This window comes from Astyanax mexicanus, chromosome 14 (genome assembly GCF_023375975.1).
Source record: "Astyanax mexicanus isolate ESR-SI-001 chromosome 14, AstMex3_surface, whole genome shotgun sequence".
In the NCBI taxonomy this organism is placed as follows: Eukaryota; Metazoa; Chordata; class Actinopteri; order Characiformes; family Acestrorhamphidae; genus Astyanax; species Astyanax mexicanus.
The window spans coordinates 3,706,754-3,723,383 of record NC_064421.1 but is presented as its reverse complement, the minus strand read 5'-3'; the positions used below and the strand labels follow the sequence as shown (position 1 = coordinate 3,723,383).

General features: G+C 36.4%; 2 protein-coding genes across 3 annotated transcripts in view; one reads left to right on the top strand and one right to left on the bottom strand.

Annotated features, from left to right (window-relative positions):
- Positions 1 to 3,243: 3,243 nt before the first annotated feature.
- Positions 3,244 to 8,269, bottom strand: marcksb (myristoylated alanine-rich protein kinase C substrate b). The gene is made up of 2 exons (XM_022673294.2): positions 7,896 to 8,269; positions 3,244 to 4,975 (listed from the first exon to the last, which is right to left on the bottom strand). The coding sequence occupies exons 1-2, from the start codon at positions 7,980 to 7,982 to the stop codon at positions 4,310 to 4,312; spliced, it is 753 nt and encodes a 250-aa protein (XP_022529015.2). The 5' UTR covers positions 7,983 to 8,269; the 3' UTR covers positions 3,244 to 4,309.
- The window catches only part of fyna (FYN proto-oncogene, Src family tyrosine kinase a), a 37,149-nt gene continuing 27,525 nt past the window's right edge, over positions 7,007 to 16,630 (top strand). Inside the window, exon 1 of one of the 2 annotated variants that reach the window (XM_022673293.2) lies at positions 7,007 to 7,109. The gene's annotated coding sequence lies outside the window, so the exon portion shown is untranslated. Of the gene's footprint in view, positions 7,110 to 14,655; positions 14,927 to 16,630 lie in introns of those variants that run through there. The other variant, XM_022673292.2, reaches the window with a different exon arrangement.

Sequence of the window (16,630 nt, the reverse complement as noted above, 5' to 3'; positions counted from 1 at the left end):
ATTATTAAGTCGTTTTCAAACCCCTAGAATGTTTTGTTAACTTTTATATTAAACTTGTCAAGTTCTTTATTTACAAACAAAAATTCTGCCTCTAAACCAAAGCTTAAATCACTTCTCAAATACAAATTATTGGATAGTAATAATTCTCCAAACAAAGAAAATTCAAATATTCTTTCTTATGATTTATTTATGTATTTATTTATTCAAATTATTATTTATTGTATTTTATTTCATTTAATTTCTTTGTCTGGAAAATCATGATGTACACTTCAAGTATTATGACGTACACACAAGTATTATGAGAACAGCTATTATAGTTCTGTAAGTGGTATGCTTGTATAATGTCTACATAATAAAACAATGATATGTTTTGAATTTGCATGTAACTCCAAAAGGTACATTTCAATGAAATGTCCTTATTATAATATATTAATTGGGGAAAGTGTGGTAATTATTTATAAATATTGTATCTAAAATAAAGCAAAAGAAGTCTGTTAACTAAATACTGTGATGTGAGCAAAATTAAGTTTTTAAATGTCAAAATACAGCCTGTTGCTGAATTAAGTTTTTATTGGTGGTCTCATATTAATTTTAACTATTATTTTGACCTAAAAAAAAATTAAATAATATATATATATATATAGCTTGTTAAATTAATAAATAAATTGTTTGTTTGTTCATAAATAAGTGTTGAAATTTAGTAAATTTTATTTTTTGTACATATTTAGTTATTACACAATACATATTTTTAAAGTATAATGCATTGAACGCTTTATAATATGATGACACACTTCCATAGTTATAAACTGTTTGCAGTTTATTTCATAATAGAATTTAAATTTTTTAATAATACATTTTAGCATTTAGCCTTTACTACTGAAACATTTAACAATGAAAAACAGAATTATATATTATATATATATATATATATATATATATATATATTTAATACGAAATCATTGATTTTGATGTTAAGTGATTATTTTAAGGATATGTTATTGAGATACACTCATTATGTTGATAGGTGAAGCTGGTAACAGACTGTAAACTGTTTTAGAGCTGCTACTGCTGCAGTGATCCAGTGTCTCTAAAGCTCAGTTTGATTTGCAGATTTACTGAAAGCCACATGGTGGCGCTGTCGTGCAGATATTAACCTGATGAGTAAAACAAAGACACTGATTTAATGCTGACTGTAAACACATTACAGAGCACTTTACCCACACAGGGATTAAGTCTAGTCCCGGAATATATTTTACTATTTAGATTTTGATTAGAAATTACTTTTTAAACCTACAGTATCAATTAAAGTTTAGACACACCTTAAATTCATAGTTTTTAAATTATTTTAACATGTTCTGCATTGTAGATTAATACTAAACTCATCCAAACTTTGAAGAAAAAACATGAAATTATTAAGTAAACTAAAAAAAAGTGTTAAACCAGAATATGTTTTGTATGTATTATATTTTAACTTATCTTTGATAACAGGTTTGCACATCTCTGCATTTTCAGATTTATGATTTATGAAGTAGAGTCACCTGGAATTCAGGCTTTCAGTTAACAGCTGTGCTGAACTCATCAAGAGTTAATATCTTGAATTTCTTGTCTCTTAATAAAGTGTTTGAGAGCATCAGTTAAAGTAAAGTAGTGAAGAGGTAGAGTTACAGGTATACAGTGAATAGTGAATATGAGTAATGTTCGAATCCAGATTATGAGAAGCAAGAAAGTTTACAAAGAAGAATTTCAAGAGTTTTGAAAGTAACCTCAGGTGCAGTCACCACAAAGACCATCAAAATCATTATAATGAAGAAACTGGCACTCATCAGGACCGCCCCAGGAAAGGATAAGAGCAAGAGTTTCCTCTGTTGTACAGGATAAGTTTATCAGAATTACCAGCCTCAGAAAGCACAAGTTAACAAACAGCTCCCCAGATAAGATAATCTAAATACTTCTTCACAGAGTATTTTAGTTTGTTTAACAGTAATTTAAAGTTTCTACATGATTCTTATGTGTTCCTTCATAGTCTGAATCACTTTACTATTCATTTACTATGTAGGGAAAAATTACAAAAATAAAAAGATTGCATGAGAAAGTGTGTCCAAACTTTTGAATGGTACAGTGTATACATGGCTATCTGCACTACTGTCTCAATTAGTAATTCTTCTGTTCTCTGTATTTCTAGGCCTCATTTAATAATAAATTAGTCTCCACTACAGCACGTTACTGTAAATATACAATTCTGCTTTACAGGTTTACAGGTGTGTATCTATCTATTACTGTAAAATGTCAGTGACTGTTCACTGTCAATTAGACATAATTTTCCAGGAAAACACGGCACTGACTTTAGACTTGATAATAAAACACAGTGGATCAACACCAGCAGATGACAGACGTGTCTCTCCAAACCATCACTGATCATCAGTAAATTTTAGATTTCATTTAAAGGAAATTAAGGGAGCAGAGTCTGGAGGAAGAGTGGAGAGACACACAGTCCAAACTGCTCGAGGTCTAGTGTGAAGTTTCCACCAATCATTGATGGTTTGGAGAGACATGTCATCTGCTGGTGTTGATCCACTGTGTTTTATTATCAAGTCTAAAGTCAGTGCAGTTTTGTTTTCCCACAAAATTTTACAGCACTTCATGCTTCCCTCTGCTACTGACAACTTTTATTCTGTGTTCCAGCGTTTTGAGTCAAATAGATATTTATATATATATATATATATATATATTAAAATGACGATATCATTTGTCGCAATAATTTCTGAGATGATTGTGACAGCCTGTTGTGACAGGCCTTATTAATTATGCACAATTTACTATTTAACGTTTGAACCCCTTTTTCCATTATTTGGAGAAACTATCCAAATAATTGCTATTCAAATTCCATCAAAACCTTTTATTTGGATGAATACCTTAAAAAACTGTGGTTTTCTCCCTCCTTTTTTGAAGTATGACTGCTGCCAATTGTGAACTTTATGAGTTTCTTTTTTGTAAGTTTTTTTTTTCTACTGTTTGCTGCTTTTTGTCTCTCTTTTTCATTTCAGAATTTGCATATGATTGCCAAAACCCCAAAAAACAGATTGTTTATTTTTTTTTTTTTTTATTCAGTCAGGTACACTCAACCTGGACTTAATTTAATTAAGCAATTAAATATTCCAAATGTATTTAAAAAATGCAGATTAAGCTCCAAAACTCTCCACAGCCCTGTTTAATTGAAACATTAATAATAAAAACAACAGCTGCTTGTTTTTTTTTAATCCTTTAATTTTTGTTTTCTGTGCCCCTTGAAGTTGAGTTGAATTCATAATTCTGTACGCAAAGTTACATTCCATTTAAAAATCAAGTAGTGACAGAGCTTGTATTTACAGAAAACCATATTCTATCTGATTGCACTGGCAATTTCACATACTTGCACAGCACTGTAAGAGGAAAGAAAGAAAAAAAAAAAAACTGTATTAGTCATCACAGGTCAAAAATTTTCAAAATCTACATTTCACCATTCTGTTAGAAAGGACGTACGTCCAGGTTCGGGGGAGGAAACTTCATCTACAGCACTGAAAAGTTAAAAAAAAAAAAAATAAAAATTAAAAAGACGACATGACAAAGCCTACAAAAACCACACAGTGCTGCTGGATTCGAGCGGTGCAGCTGGTGAAATCTTCTGAGCACCCATTTCTATATGACTCATGTGATGACACAGACGCGAGACAAACAATAATTGGATCTGTGAATCACCCACAATGCCATGCTTCCTTCGCGGCAGCTCCCTTTTTGTTCCCTATAAGCATACACTGGCAGAACCTAACCGTATGGCACCAATTACTTCATCTAAATGTTTTTTTTTTTTCTTTTTTTTCGGATTTTCCTCATGACACTAAAAATGACTTGTAACATGTATGAAAAAACAAAAACGGTACAAAACAAAATAATAAAAAAAAAAATACTGCATCACACACTTATGCACACATCCACACGCAATACTGTAACAAACACTTATGGAGGAATAAAGCATGGTGCCCCTCATTCTCCAATCAAAGCATCCAAACCCTTCCTTTGGGGGAGCACCACGGTGGCAAACTGGATGTAAAAGGAGGATGAGAAGGAAAAGGTGAAGGAGGAGGAAGAGGAGGAGTGGATGGAATGATTGCAGGTAATAAGACAGCTTTGAAAGGTCATTGGTTTTGTACAAATCCTCCGTGGTTGTGCTCCTTATTACTTCATTAAAAAGAGGCTAGACGCCCCCCGTCGTCGCCGTCATCATCACCATCATCATTGTCGCCATTGCCATTGAACCCTGGTTGAACCCTGTTTACTCTGCAGTAGCAGCGGCAGCATCAGCATCGGCAGCAGGAGCATCGGCAGCCGCCACAGCAGCCTGGGCATCCGAACTCTCAGCAGGCGTGGACTCTTCAGCCGCAGCCTCCGCAGGCTTCTCCTCTGCTGCCACTTCTTCAGACGCTGCTGGCACTGCTGCCGCCTTCTTCTCCTCGCCGCCGGTCACCTCCTCTGCTTTTGGTTCCTCGGACGCTGCCCCCGCCACCGCCTCTGCTTTAGCTCCTTCCTCAGTGGCAGGAGCTTCAGCTTCAGGCTTGGCTTCCTCTCCTTCAGCCTTCTTCTCCTTGTCTTCCTCAGCTGCCGGTGCTGCAGCCTCTCCCTCGGGTTCCTTCTTGGCGTTCTTCTTGAAGGAGAAGCCGCTGAGTTTGAACGGCTTCTTGAAGGAGAAGCGCTTCTTCTGCTTGGCGGGTTCTCCGCTTCCTGACGCGGAACCGTTCTCCTCGGACTTGGCCGGCTCTTCTCCGTTGGCTACTGGAGCGTCGCACTCCGCTGCGCTCTTCTCAGCAGCACCATCTTCGGCCTTCGCTGCCGCCGCCGCCCCGTCCTCCTCGGCTGAGTGCTTGCCATTGGCCTGGACCTCCTCACCGGCGGCGTCTGCTGATGGGGAAGCGTTGCCGTTGGTCTTGGCATGGCCGTTCTCCTGAAAGAAGAGGAAAAAATAGGAAATGTGTTAAATTACAGTGCATGATAGGGCTGCACTTTTTTGGAATTAACTTTCCCAAATTAAAAAAAACCCAATTGGATGGATGGATGGATGGATGGATATTCAAACATAAATTTAAACACCGAACAATAGAAAGATAAGGGTGTAAAAAACTTTCTATACAAGGTAAAGAACTGTTATCTGTAAACAGAGCACTGCAGTAGATCAGTAGATGTTACTACCAGTCATTAAATAAAATTAACAGAGCAAAGTGTAAGCTGCAATGATATTGGTTAAAAAACTCAACTTGGACAGAATTAGTTTTACCTGGGAAGTGTAATGTAAGTGAAATGTATGGGCGATGGGAGCGACTACTCGATTTACACTCTGCAACATTTAATCTATATAATCGTGTTCATTATTTAAATTTGTCGACTCCAAATGTTCATCGTCGACTAATCGTTAATTTGTAACTGTACCACATTTCACATAGTGTTGGGGACAGAAGCGCAATGGGAAATGGGTAATGTTGTGCCCATACACAACAGATTAGACATGTACTCACTAACTCACTAAATACTAGTACTTTCCACGTTTAAACAACATCTCAATGCTTAAAAATGGCTTTTAATTCTCCTGTTCTGCTGTTTTTCTATCGCTTTAAGAAATGAAGAATATAGCAGAAATAATCGTTGACTAATCGACTAATAGAAAAAGTAATCATCAGATTATTTGACTAACAAAATAATTATTAGTTGCACCCCTACACTGCTGTTACTTCCAAAAATGTGACGAAAATTTTGCATATTAAAAACTACTTACAGTAATAATTAAGTTTCAGTTTGAAAACTAAGCAGATAAATGTTCATAACTTTTGTGTGAGTGTTGCTTGAGTACTGTACATTATTCAACAACTGGGGTTTGCAATAGGGCTGCAACGATTAGTCGATATAATTGACAATGTCAATTATAAAAATTTGTCGACTCCAAATGTTCATTAGTCAACTAATCATTAAATTGTAGCACTACACAAAGTACAGGGGACACTCACACAATTTATACTCAGCTCGGCCTACGTCTCCAAACGTGCCCGAACACGAGTTTACATATTTCCTTAATAAATATCAGCACTTTCTACGCATTTTCCAAGGACAATACTTTAGACATTTACAGGTCTTAAAATCCCGTATTTAGCAATTTCTATCTTTTTGAAGTGATAGAGAAAGATAGAAACAGGACCCACAGCAAGCAGAGTTTGAGGGCATGGGGAATTACTTGTTGACTAATCAGAAAAATAATCGCCAAGATTAGTCGATTACCAAAATAATCATTAGTTACAGCCCTAGTTTGCAACAGACTTGAATAACTAGAGAGTTATCTTTACCACTCAATACTAAACTACCTGCTTCCTTGAGCGCCTCCATACTTGAGAAAAGCTGTAGCTAACTTATTTTCCCAATTATTTGACAGAAAATGCAGATTTATTCAAGATTGATATAACCTATAGAAGCAGATGGTTCCCCTATGGTGCCATATAGATATAACTATAGAGTCCTGTCTGAACAGATCTTATGATGTAGTATTTTAATGCTATATTTAATACTATATGTTGTCAAAACTATATGTAATCTGCATTGTGAAAGCTCCCCCTGTTGCTGCTCATAAGTAATGCTGGAGATGGATTTTTGGATGTTTTTTTAGATGTTATTCACTGTGTTATCATAAATGAACACTTAGCAATATCTCAATAAAGATAAAGATAAAAATAAAAATAAAAATTAATCGCACAGTCCTAGCTTTCATAGAAACTGGGGTTCGTTTAATGTTTTAATGGTTTTAACCAGACAAAAGAAATCAAATTCAACATTTAGTATGAATTAATGTACAATACAGTCCAAAACACAGCATAACACCAATGCTGCACTGGTTGCAGTGGGTTTGGACAAAGCTCCAGGGCTCTAGATCTCCAGAGCTGCTGCAATTGTTCGCCACGTGGGTGAAGGAAGCTACTTACTTTGTCTGGCTGGAGCTGGAGCTGTCTGGCTTGGCAACCAATGCAACCCAATGCAAGATGGACGGTGAAAGCACAGCAAGTGAGAGCCCTGAATCGACTTTATTTTAAGGACTTGCGGTAAGTTTTAGACCATCTCAAGCCTGTGGCGTGAACTTAAAACCCTTCTTTTTATTTTCTTTCTTTTTTATCTCAAACACTGCCCAATTATTTTCTGGACTAACACATGCTGGTTGATCTCTAACTGAAGTAACGTTATCCAGCCTGCTAAAGGCGTGGTGGTTTCTATTGATAAGCTGGGCTGCTCTCTCTTTCTCCATCTCATGTCTGCAGACTCAATCCATATCGTGATGATCATCTTCTTCTTCATCATCATCATCTTCTTCCGCATGATGCAGTTTGATAATGAATCAATTAATCAATCATACTTTTAGCTAAAACAAACATCTCAAAAAAACAAACTAAAGCTATTTCTGATTGACATTCAAACTCATTTAAACCCAAATAGTAACGATTGAGCATGAAGAAGAAGATGGTGATGATGATGAAGAAGAAGGCCCAATGTTGGGTAGGTCTGAGCAAGAAAGGGGGGTGCACATTGTAGCCAAATCGTGGCGCTGCAAATATTCTGAAATATTTCCCCCCCTTAGTTGTTTTTACTTTTTGCAATTTGCAATTTCCTAAACAACAATTTGCGCGCATCCTACGCTCAACCCAAAGATTAATTCATTAATTAATTTAGCGGCATTTCAAGCGCCTTTGTTTGGTGGGTGAATTTTCATTGTTTCTTTGTATTGTATCTCCATCTGGTCTAGTCTGGTCTGGTCTACCCTTCCCTCGCATTCATGCATTCATCCCTCCATCCACCAATCTACCAATCTTCTAATCTTCAAATCTTTATCTTACCTGCCCGTTCGCCTTCGCTCCGGCTTCAGCTGGGTTTTCCGCAGCAGTTTCGTCTTTTGCGCCGTTTTTAGCGACTTGCGCTCCCATTGCTTTCCCTCTTCCTCCCCAACAAAGAGACTCCCAGCGGCTGGAATGAATGAACAAAGGCGGCGAGGCGCTGCTGCTGCTGCTTCTTCTTCACCGCGGACTCGGTGCGCACGAGCTCCCTGCGCCCAAACAAAAAAGCCGCAAAAATCCGCGAGCGCAAAACTTCCCGCGCGAGTAATGTTTTCCTATTGATAAAATAATTATAGCGGTATGTAGGATAAAGATAATGAAATTGCCTCTTTTGTTAATGAGATGCCATGTACAACGCCCGAAGTTTCGTCACGGCATGGAAAAGCTACTCGAGCCAATCACAAGTCAGAATCACAGGCGGTGGGCGGAGCCTCGCCCTGACTGAGAGATAGAGGAGGGGGGGAGAGATAGAAACAGTAACTAGCAACTGGTGATAAAGCAAAATAAAATAAGAAAATAATAATAAAACCGCTAAAAAAAATACACATACAGCTCTGGATAAAAGTAAGAGACCAATTAAAAATTGGTTATATTTTATTTTGTTTTACCAAATTGAAAACCAAGGAGTGGCATAAAGTTATCCAAAAGCAATGTCTAAGACTGGTGGAGGAAAACATGCCAAAGTGCATGAAAACTGTAATTAAAAAACAGGGTTATTCCACCAAATATTGATTTTTGAACTTTATTTTCTTTGCATTATTTGAGGTCTGAAATCTCTGATTTTTTTTTTTGTTATTTCAGCCATTTCTCATTTTCTGCAAATAAATGCTCTAAATTACAGTATTTTTATTTTGAATTTGGGAGAAATGTTGTCCGTAGTTTTATAAACAAAACAAAACATGTTAATTTTACTCAAACATAAACCTATAAATAGCAAAATCAGAGAAACTGATTCAGAAACTGAACTGTATATGTTGTTTCATTGTTTATTGTTTTATTCTATAAACTACGGACATCATTTCTCCCAAAAAAACAAATAAAAATATTGTCATTTAGAATTGAGCATTTATTTGCAGAAAAAGATGCAGAACTTTCAGACCTCAAATAATATTAATAATAAAAAAGATTATATTTATAAAGTTCAGAGTTCAGAAATATTTCAACATTTGGTGGAATAACCCTGGTTTTTAATCAGTTTTAATGCATCTCGGCATCTTGTTCTCCTCCACCAGTCTTACACACTGCTTTTGGATAACTTTATGCTGCTTTACTCCTGGTGCAAAAATTCAAGCAGTTCAGTTTGGTTTGATGGTTTGTGATCATCCATCTTCCTCTTGATTATATTCCAGAGGTTTTTAATTTGGTAAAATCAGAGAAACTCATCATTTTTAAGTGCTCTCTTATTTTTTTCCAAAGCAGTTTTTATATATAAATACTTTTTAATAGTATTAGTACAATTCGATACATTTTTATAAAATATTTTATGGGCTTCACAATCAAAATGTTAACGTAATTTGTTGCTCAAAAAACTAAAATAATCAGTTTGATCAGTTTCTTAAAAATATGAATCTTTTTTTTTTTTGTTTGAGGGAAGCCGTAAAAAGCCATTATTTCACATTGGCCTATTGAAGATTAAAAATTCTTAATAAGCTTAAAGCTGTTGTTTGTGCTGAAAGTTAAAAAAAAAAATTGTTTATAACAGCATGTTGTTTTTTTCTAGTTCAATTCCTTGAACAGGAAAAAAACTGGCACACACTGATTTTTGCCTTCAGGGACATCAATGTTTTAAATATTCAATATTTGAACTAAATTTTAAGTTACACAATGTTTATAATTAAAATTAAAATAAGCGAATAATAAGGAAAAAGAGACAGACACCACGAACGTTCGGGACACTTTTCATGGGGAGCTGCACAGAGAACACAAACTCTGTTTACAATAAATTATTAGGTAAGGTAAGGTAAGGTAATATTAAGGGGAATATAGCACCATAGCACCAGCATGCTAACCGCTAGCTAAGGCTAGCTCTGAGCTAACTAACCAAATTGTTAGCCAAAACCATATCCCCAAGATAACATACTAATCTAGAGTTTCAGTCACATTGTTTTTTTGTTGTGCCTTCCATATTTTGGACCAAATTTCTGGCTTTGTCAATGATAAAAAAATGAATGTATAAAATAGGTGATTGTACATACCTTATCCACTCGCCTGCATTGTGTTTGGAGATTCTTCTAAGTAGCTCCTCTTGTTTAGATGATCAGTTTTGAACATCTCTGCTGGATTTTTTCAGTCAGCTTTATGAGGTAGAGTCACCTGGAATTCAGGCTTTCAGTTAACAGCTGTGCTGAACTCATCAAGAGTTAATTACTTGAATTTCTTGTCTCTTAATAAAGTGTTTGAGAGCATCAGTTAAAGTAAAGTAGTGAAGAGGTAGAGTTACAGGTATACAGTGAATAGTGAATATTTGAGTAATGATCTAATCCATAAGAAAGAACTACTTAACTAAGTAAAATTTACTATTTAAAAAAATACTTTAAAAATGCAGTCAATCTGTAATGTTTCCCAAGATTTCCCAAGTGATATATATATATATATATATATATATATATATATATATATATATATATATATATATATATATATATATATATATATATATATATATATTTTTTTTTTTTTTTTTTTTTTTTTTTTTTTTGCGATAACATTACTCTTGGTGATATGACAAAACAATGAATAAAAAAAATACTTCAAGAATAAACTACTGCAACAAAATAAAAATTTAATTTTATTATTGCATACAATATGATATTGCACACCCCTAACTGAGATTTAAAAAAAATGCAAGAATTTTTTATCAGATCTGTAACAGAAATCAAGATAAGAGCACCTAAATACTAAATACTTCATTTACAATGTTGGAAAAATACAAATGTTGAATAAGCAGGAGTGACCAAACGTTTGGCATTTCTCTTCACCTATAATTTGCTATAAGTTTTCCCCATTGGTCCTAACAGTGCCCAACAGTAGTCCCCAACACTGGTGCTGGAGACTTACCATCAAGCCCTCTTTCTGTGATTTCCAAGCTCCCAGAGAACCTGACCTGACCCTGTTACAGTCAATACCAAGGCCTTTCTGAATCACAGTGGGTGTGTCCAATGAAGGAAACACAATAAGTGTGCAGGGCAGTGGGTCTCCAGTGAGCCTCCATAACTAGGGCTTTAACTATCATGATTAGGGTTGAGACAAATAGCGATATATTGTACTGTCGTTGCTTGCAATACATTTATATTGACATATGGCATCAATTATGGATATATACATATTTTAACTCTTTAGCTCTAAACTTTCCAAGACTCACTCCCAATTTGGCTTACTTTATTTAAAGTTGCTGCTTCATTCCTCCATGTGAAACTGACACCAGTAAATTCATAATTTCTGATATTTACTTATTTAGGGGTCTCTTATCCTTTTCAGTAACAGATTCTGTGAAGTATCACAGTTAATAGTTAATAGTTGTGCCGTATTTGCTTTTAAAGGGCGAATAAAATAACACTGGGGGCTGTGTAATATATAGAATCACAGTATTGTGATATCGTGATATTGATACCGTGGGCTAGTGGTGGGTGATATGGCCCTAAAATAATACCTATACTAATATTTCATGCCATTTTTTGCGATAAAGATATTCTTGGCGATATGACTAAACACTGAATTACACTAAATTACAATTTTATTTTTTAAGAATACACTACTGCTACAAAATAAAAATGAAATTTTACTATTGCATACGATATGATATGGCACACCCCTAACTAAGATATTAACAAAAAATACAAGAATTTTATCAGATTTGTTACAGAAGCAAATGATCCAGAATTTTACGATACTAATAATAATGCTCTCCAAATATCTCCATATATCCAGGATTAAAGTAAAATAAATGGTACTGGACAGATATAGATAGTACTCGAAATGAAATTTTTTTTCTTTTGCTAAAAACAGTAAAAAAAAAAAGAAAAAAAAAAGAAAATAGTACCCTGATGTGATAATTAGTTTAAAATGTGGGTGATATTATTGCATACGATACGATATGGCCACACCCCTGCCGTGAGCAGCGTATCCTGATATCACACAATGAAAAAGGTCATATTTCTTTAGGACTAGGCTGTATTAGTTAGTTAGGAGTGTCTGATAATTACTGGGATTAGTACTACAATTGGGATGTTGATGGATGAGAGTAATTGTGCTGGAGATTATTATAAACACCTGCAGTTTATAAAGGAACTCTCAAACCCAAACAATCACTGGAACGATGACGCCTGTGTGAGGAGCCCCTTGACCTGGATTCACTAATGGCTTTACTGTCAGCTCTGGACAGACCTGTTTGGAGTCTATATATGCAGTATGATACACTGTGTGTGTGTGTGTGTGTGTGTGTGTTTGTGTTAGAGTGTGTGTGTGTTAGAGTGTGTGCACACATCCACATTATTGCAAATCACCATGGCAACTGCGTGCACCAGCAACACCAACACAGGCTTAGCGAGAGAGAGAGAGATTTCAACAATCCAATAATAAACACAGAAAAATAAGTAGGCCATCCGCTGTCATGCGTGTTCAGTTGTTATTGTATTAGATTTAACCAGCGTACATGATTACTTTGATAAACCGTGAGTTTTATCGATAAACATGGTTCCCACTGGTTGCTAAGATACGCCAGGTGGTTGCTAACGTGTTGCTTAGTCGTTGCTATGGAGATGCTACCCTGTAGGAACATTATTTTGCTAAAATGTTGATCTCTGATGTCTCAGGAGACTTTGGTCCAATCCCAATTCATCCCTTGACCCTACCCCTTCTTTTCGAGTGTACTCCTATCCTCCTTCTGTTCCACCTTAAATGCTGCAGCCTCTGCCATAGGTTGCACCATTTAAGGTGGAACGGAAAAGTTAGCTAGCTAGTTAGTATTTTAATCTCAGTCTCTTCTTGCGGGAGAGTCACCTGGAATAGTTTTTTTAGCGTCTTAAAGGAAGGAGTTCCTGGAGGTGCTGAATTATACCCAGTTGCTGCTTATATTATGGTTTGTTTAACACTTTGTTTAAATAATTATTGTGTTCCTGTATAGCTTAAACATAGTCTTCAATATTACATTATAAAATATCATAGTGTGTATTATAGTTAATTATTTACGCCCATATTTATTCTAACGATATATATTTATACAAGCTTTAAATTAATAGGTCAAGTCAAGTAGTTTCACTGTCAATACTGCATAAGTACAGGACATAAAAAGGATTGAAATTATGTTACTCTCCTTCCCAAAGTTACAACAAGTACAGAAAGATAAAAATAGAAATAAAATGAGAGACACAACATGAACAAAACAACAAGGTCACAGACATAGACATACATGAGACAGGAGACACAAGACAATAGTGCAATAGTGATGGGGAGATTAAAAGGGAATGATGGTACCAGTTTAAACAGAACCTGTAGAAACAGTAGTGCAAATAAAAAGCTCAAGGCTGGTAAAGTGTCAGAATTATCGATAATAAAAAAAATACAAATAAAATATAATTTAATTAGCTGGTGGAGGGTGGTGTTATTAGGCTTTCTCTCCTTTTCTTTCTTAGTCTCTCACTCAAACATATACTTCAAACATATAAACAAACTTTTCTCTATCACATATTTTCTCTTTTCTCGTTCTTTCTTTTATTCACTTTCACTCTCTCTCTCTTTCTTTTTGTTGCTTTCTCTCTCTTTGTCTCTTTTTTTTCGTAATCTATCTTTCTCTATTCTTTTTAAGTCTCTCACTCACACATGTGCCTGAACTCCTCTCTCTTCGTTTCTCCCTCACTCATTTTCTCTCTCTCTCCTTTCTTTCTGTCGCTTTCTCTCTCTCTTTTTTCTTTCTTTATCTATGTCTCTTTTCTTTTTTAATCTCTCACTCACACATATACCTGAACTCCCTCACTCTTTCTTTTTTCTCAGTCATATCTCTCTTTTTCTTTCTCTGTCTATCTCTCTTGTTCTTTACACTTTTATCTCTCTCCATTTCTTTATTAGTCTCTTATTTACACATACCTGAACTACCTCTCTCTCTCATCCTCCTCTTTCTGTCTCACTCTCTCTTTCTGTCTCTTTTTTTCTTTTAGTATTTTGCTTACACATATACCTGAACTCTCTCATTCTTTCTTCCTTTCTCTCTCTCGTTTTTTTCCTTTTTATCCCTATCTCCATTTCTTTCTTAGTCTCACATACACCGTTTTCTCTCTCAATGTCTCTTTCTTTTGTTGCTTTGTCTCTCTCTTTATTTTTTGTTGCTTTCTCTGCCTCTTTCTCTCTCTATTTTCTTTGTTCCTTTCTATCTCTTTCTTTTTGTTGCTTTCTCTCTCTCTTTCTTTGTCAATTTTGTTCTTTCTCCCTTTTACATCTCTCTCCATTTCTTAGTCTCTCACATGTACCAGCTCTTTCTCTCTCTTTCTCTCTTTCCTTTTGTTGCTTCCTCTCTCTCTTTTTGTAGCTTTCTCTCTTTTTCTTTCTTTGTCTCATTTGTTATTTTCTCTTTATCTCTCTCTTTCTCTCCTTTTCTTTCTTAGTCCCTCACTCACTCATAAACCTGAACTTCTCTCTTTCTCTCTTCCTTAACGTGCGCATGCGTGTTTTGTCCCTCGCGTTCATTGGTTGAGACGGTTGCCAATCACCTGCTCGTACTGCTCGCGTAAGCCCCGCCCCTTTTCCTGCCCAGGCTCCTCCCTCCTCCCGCAGCCGCCTCAGCACCGCCATCGTCTGTTGCGTTAGCTGCGCTGCACTGCCTGTAGCGACCGGAGCCTATTGACCGTCCGGATCCGGATACCAGTTACCCTGCCGCCGTTCCGGCCGCCGTTCCCGCACAGTCCCGGAGTAAAGCGGTAAAAGCGGCTCAGGAGCGGCGGATCGAGGCGCGGACCGGCTCGGGAGCGGCTGGCTGCTGATGCTTCCATCCGTAGGCGCGTGACCCGGTCCGGAGCGGTTGTGGTGCGGGCTGCTGGGGCTGGGTAAGCTACGTGTTTATTATTACTACTACTACTGTTATTATTATCATTATTTTATTATTATGATCATTATAATAAATATTATTATGATCCGGCCGTGTGCGCGCGCGCCTGGCGCAGCCGCTTCTCCCCTCGCGCGTCTCTGTAACGTTAAATCCGTGCTGATTAAAATGCAGAGGGCGGACAGGGACGCTTTAGAGCGGAGCAGCGGATCTGCTGGAGCTCAGAAATGGAGGAAAAACAGCCTTAAATCTCCTGTAAAGCCAGAGAGAGCTTTCAGCAGCAGAAGAGAGGAGGAGGAGGAGGGAGAGCAGGAGGTCTGGGTAGAGGACGCGTGGATGCTGAGGCTCTGCAGCAGCAGCAAGAGGAGGAGGATGGATGGATGGAGGGATGCGCAGACAGACAATCGAAAAGAATAAGGCCTCTGTCGCCAAAAATACAAGAAACTGCACGGCCCTGATCATCTGATTCCCACCCTGTGAATCACAGCACAGCCCTGCGAGGCTTTAACAGCGAGACTCGTGTTTTCCCTCGATTTAACCCTCCAAAAAGGCAATAAATGCCCTTAAAATGCTCTAAATGCTGCAATAAAATAAAAAGCCTCCACTGTGTTGCACTGGGGCATTGTGTGGCGCATGCATGTATGCATGCATGCATGTATGTGTGTGTGTGTATGTATGCAGTGTCTGTGTTGTTGACAGGTACTTTTTGTCTGCTGTAATCCACACACTGAACAGACTGGGGCTGTGGGGAGAAATGGAGCACAAAACGACAAATAAGAGACTGTGGGGATGTCTGCAGCTGTCACTAATTGTTAAAAATGGATGTAATGTGCTGCTGGGCCTGTAGCTTAGGGATATAGTATGTTGTGAGGCCGAGGCTTCACTGCATTATTGAAGTGTGTTGGGTCTGTTTTGAGACTAATATGAGAGGAATTGAGTGTGCATTTAGTTATTTTATTAGCTCTGAAGTGTCAGAAACCGTTTAGATTGTGTTTTATGTGTTTTTATGGGTTTTAGCTGTTAAAGATCTGTCTGAAAATGCTTCTTATAAATTATATACTTCTTTTATTCAGATGTAAATTTGTTACATTCTGACATAGTTATTCTTTATATTATTTATATTGTGTCCAAATTGAATCTTATGTATAGTTTGTCTGTATCTGACACTAATTGTTAAATATGTGCTGTTGTTTTGAAGGTAAAAAAAAAAGCTTAGTACAACTGAATTCAAGTGAGTTTAATGTGAATTTATTGTTAGTGGGTATTTTCTTGTTTTTGATGTGTTTAGGAGATAGTAAATTCTTTTTTTTTAGTTTAGGCCATGTGTAGAGCTTTTAGCTGTTATATCTTGAAAGGCCTCATTTTTTATGTTGTTTTTTATGTTGTGTCCAATATAAACATACATTTTCTTATCTCTGGAGAATAGTAGACTGGAAATAACTAATAGTTTACTTTGTGTGTGTGTTTATGTACATAGAGAAGCCTAAAGTATACCTTTATTATATTAATATTGTTGCTTTCATTCAGAAACCGTAGTTTTTAGTTGTTTGTTTATTAAATTTTCGACATTAGTTGTTATTTATGTTGTATTCAAATATAATCTCCTGTATAGTTTGTCTGTATCTGTCACTAATTGTTAAATATGGATGTAATGTGCTGCTGGGCCTGTAGCTTAGGGATATAGTATGTTGTGAGGCCAAGGCTT

Excerpts from the sequence above, each read along its gene's own strand:
- marcksb (XM_022673294.2), bottom strand. The coding sequence starts at position 7,982 with ATGGGAGCGCAAGTCGCTAAAAACGGCGCAAAAGACGAAACTGCTGCG. Across the intron at positions 4,976-7,895 it reads GAGCGAAGGCGAACGGGCAG|GAGAACGGCCATGCCAAGAC; the intron begins GTAAGATAAAGA and ends CTCTTCTTTCAG.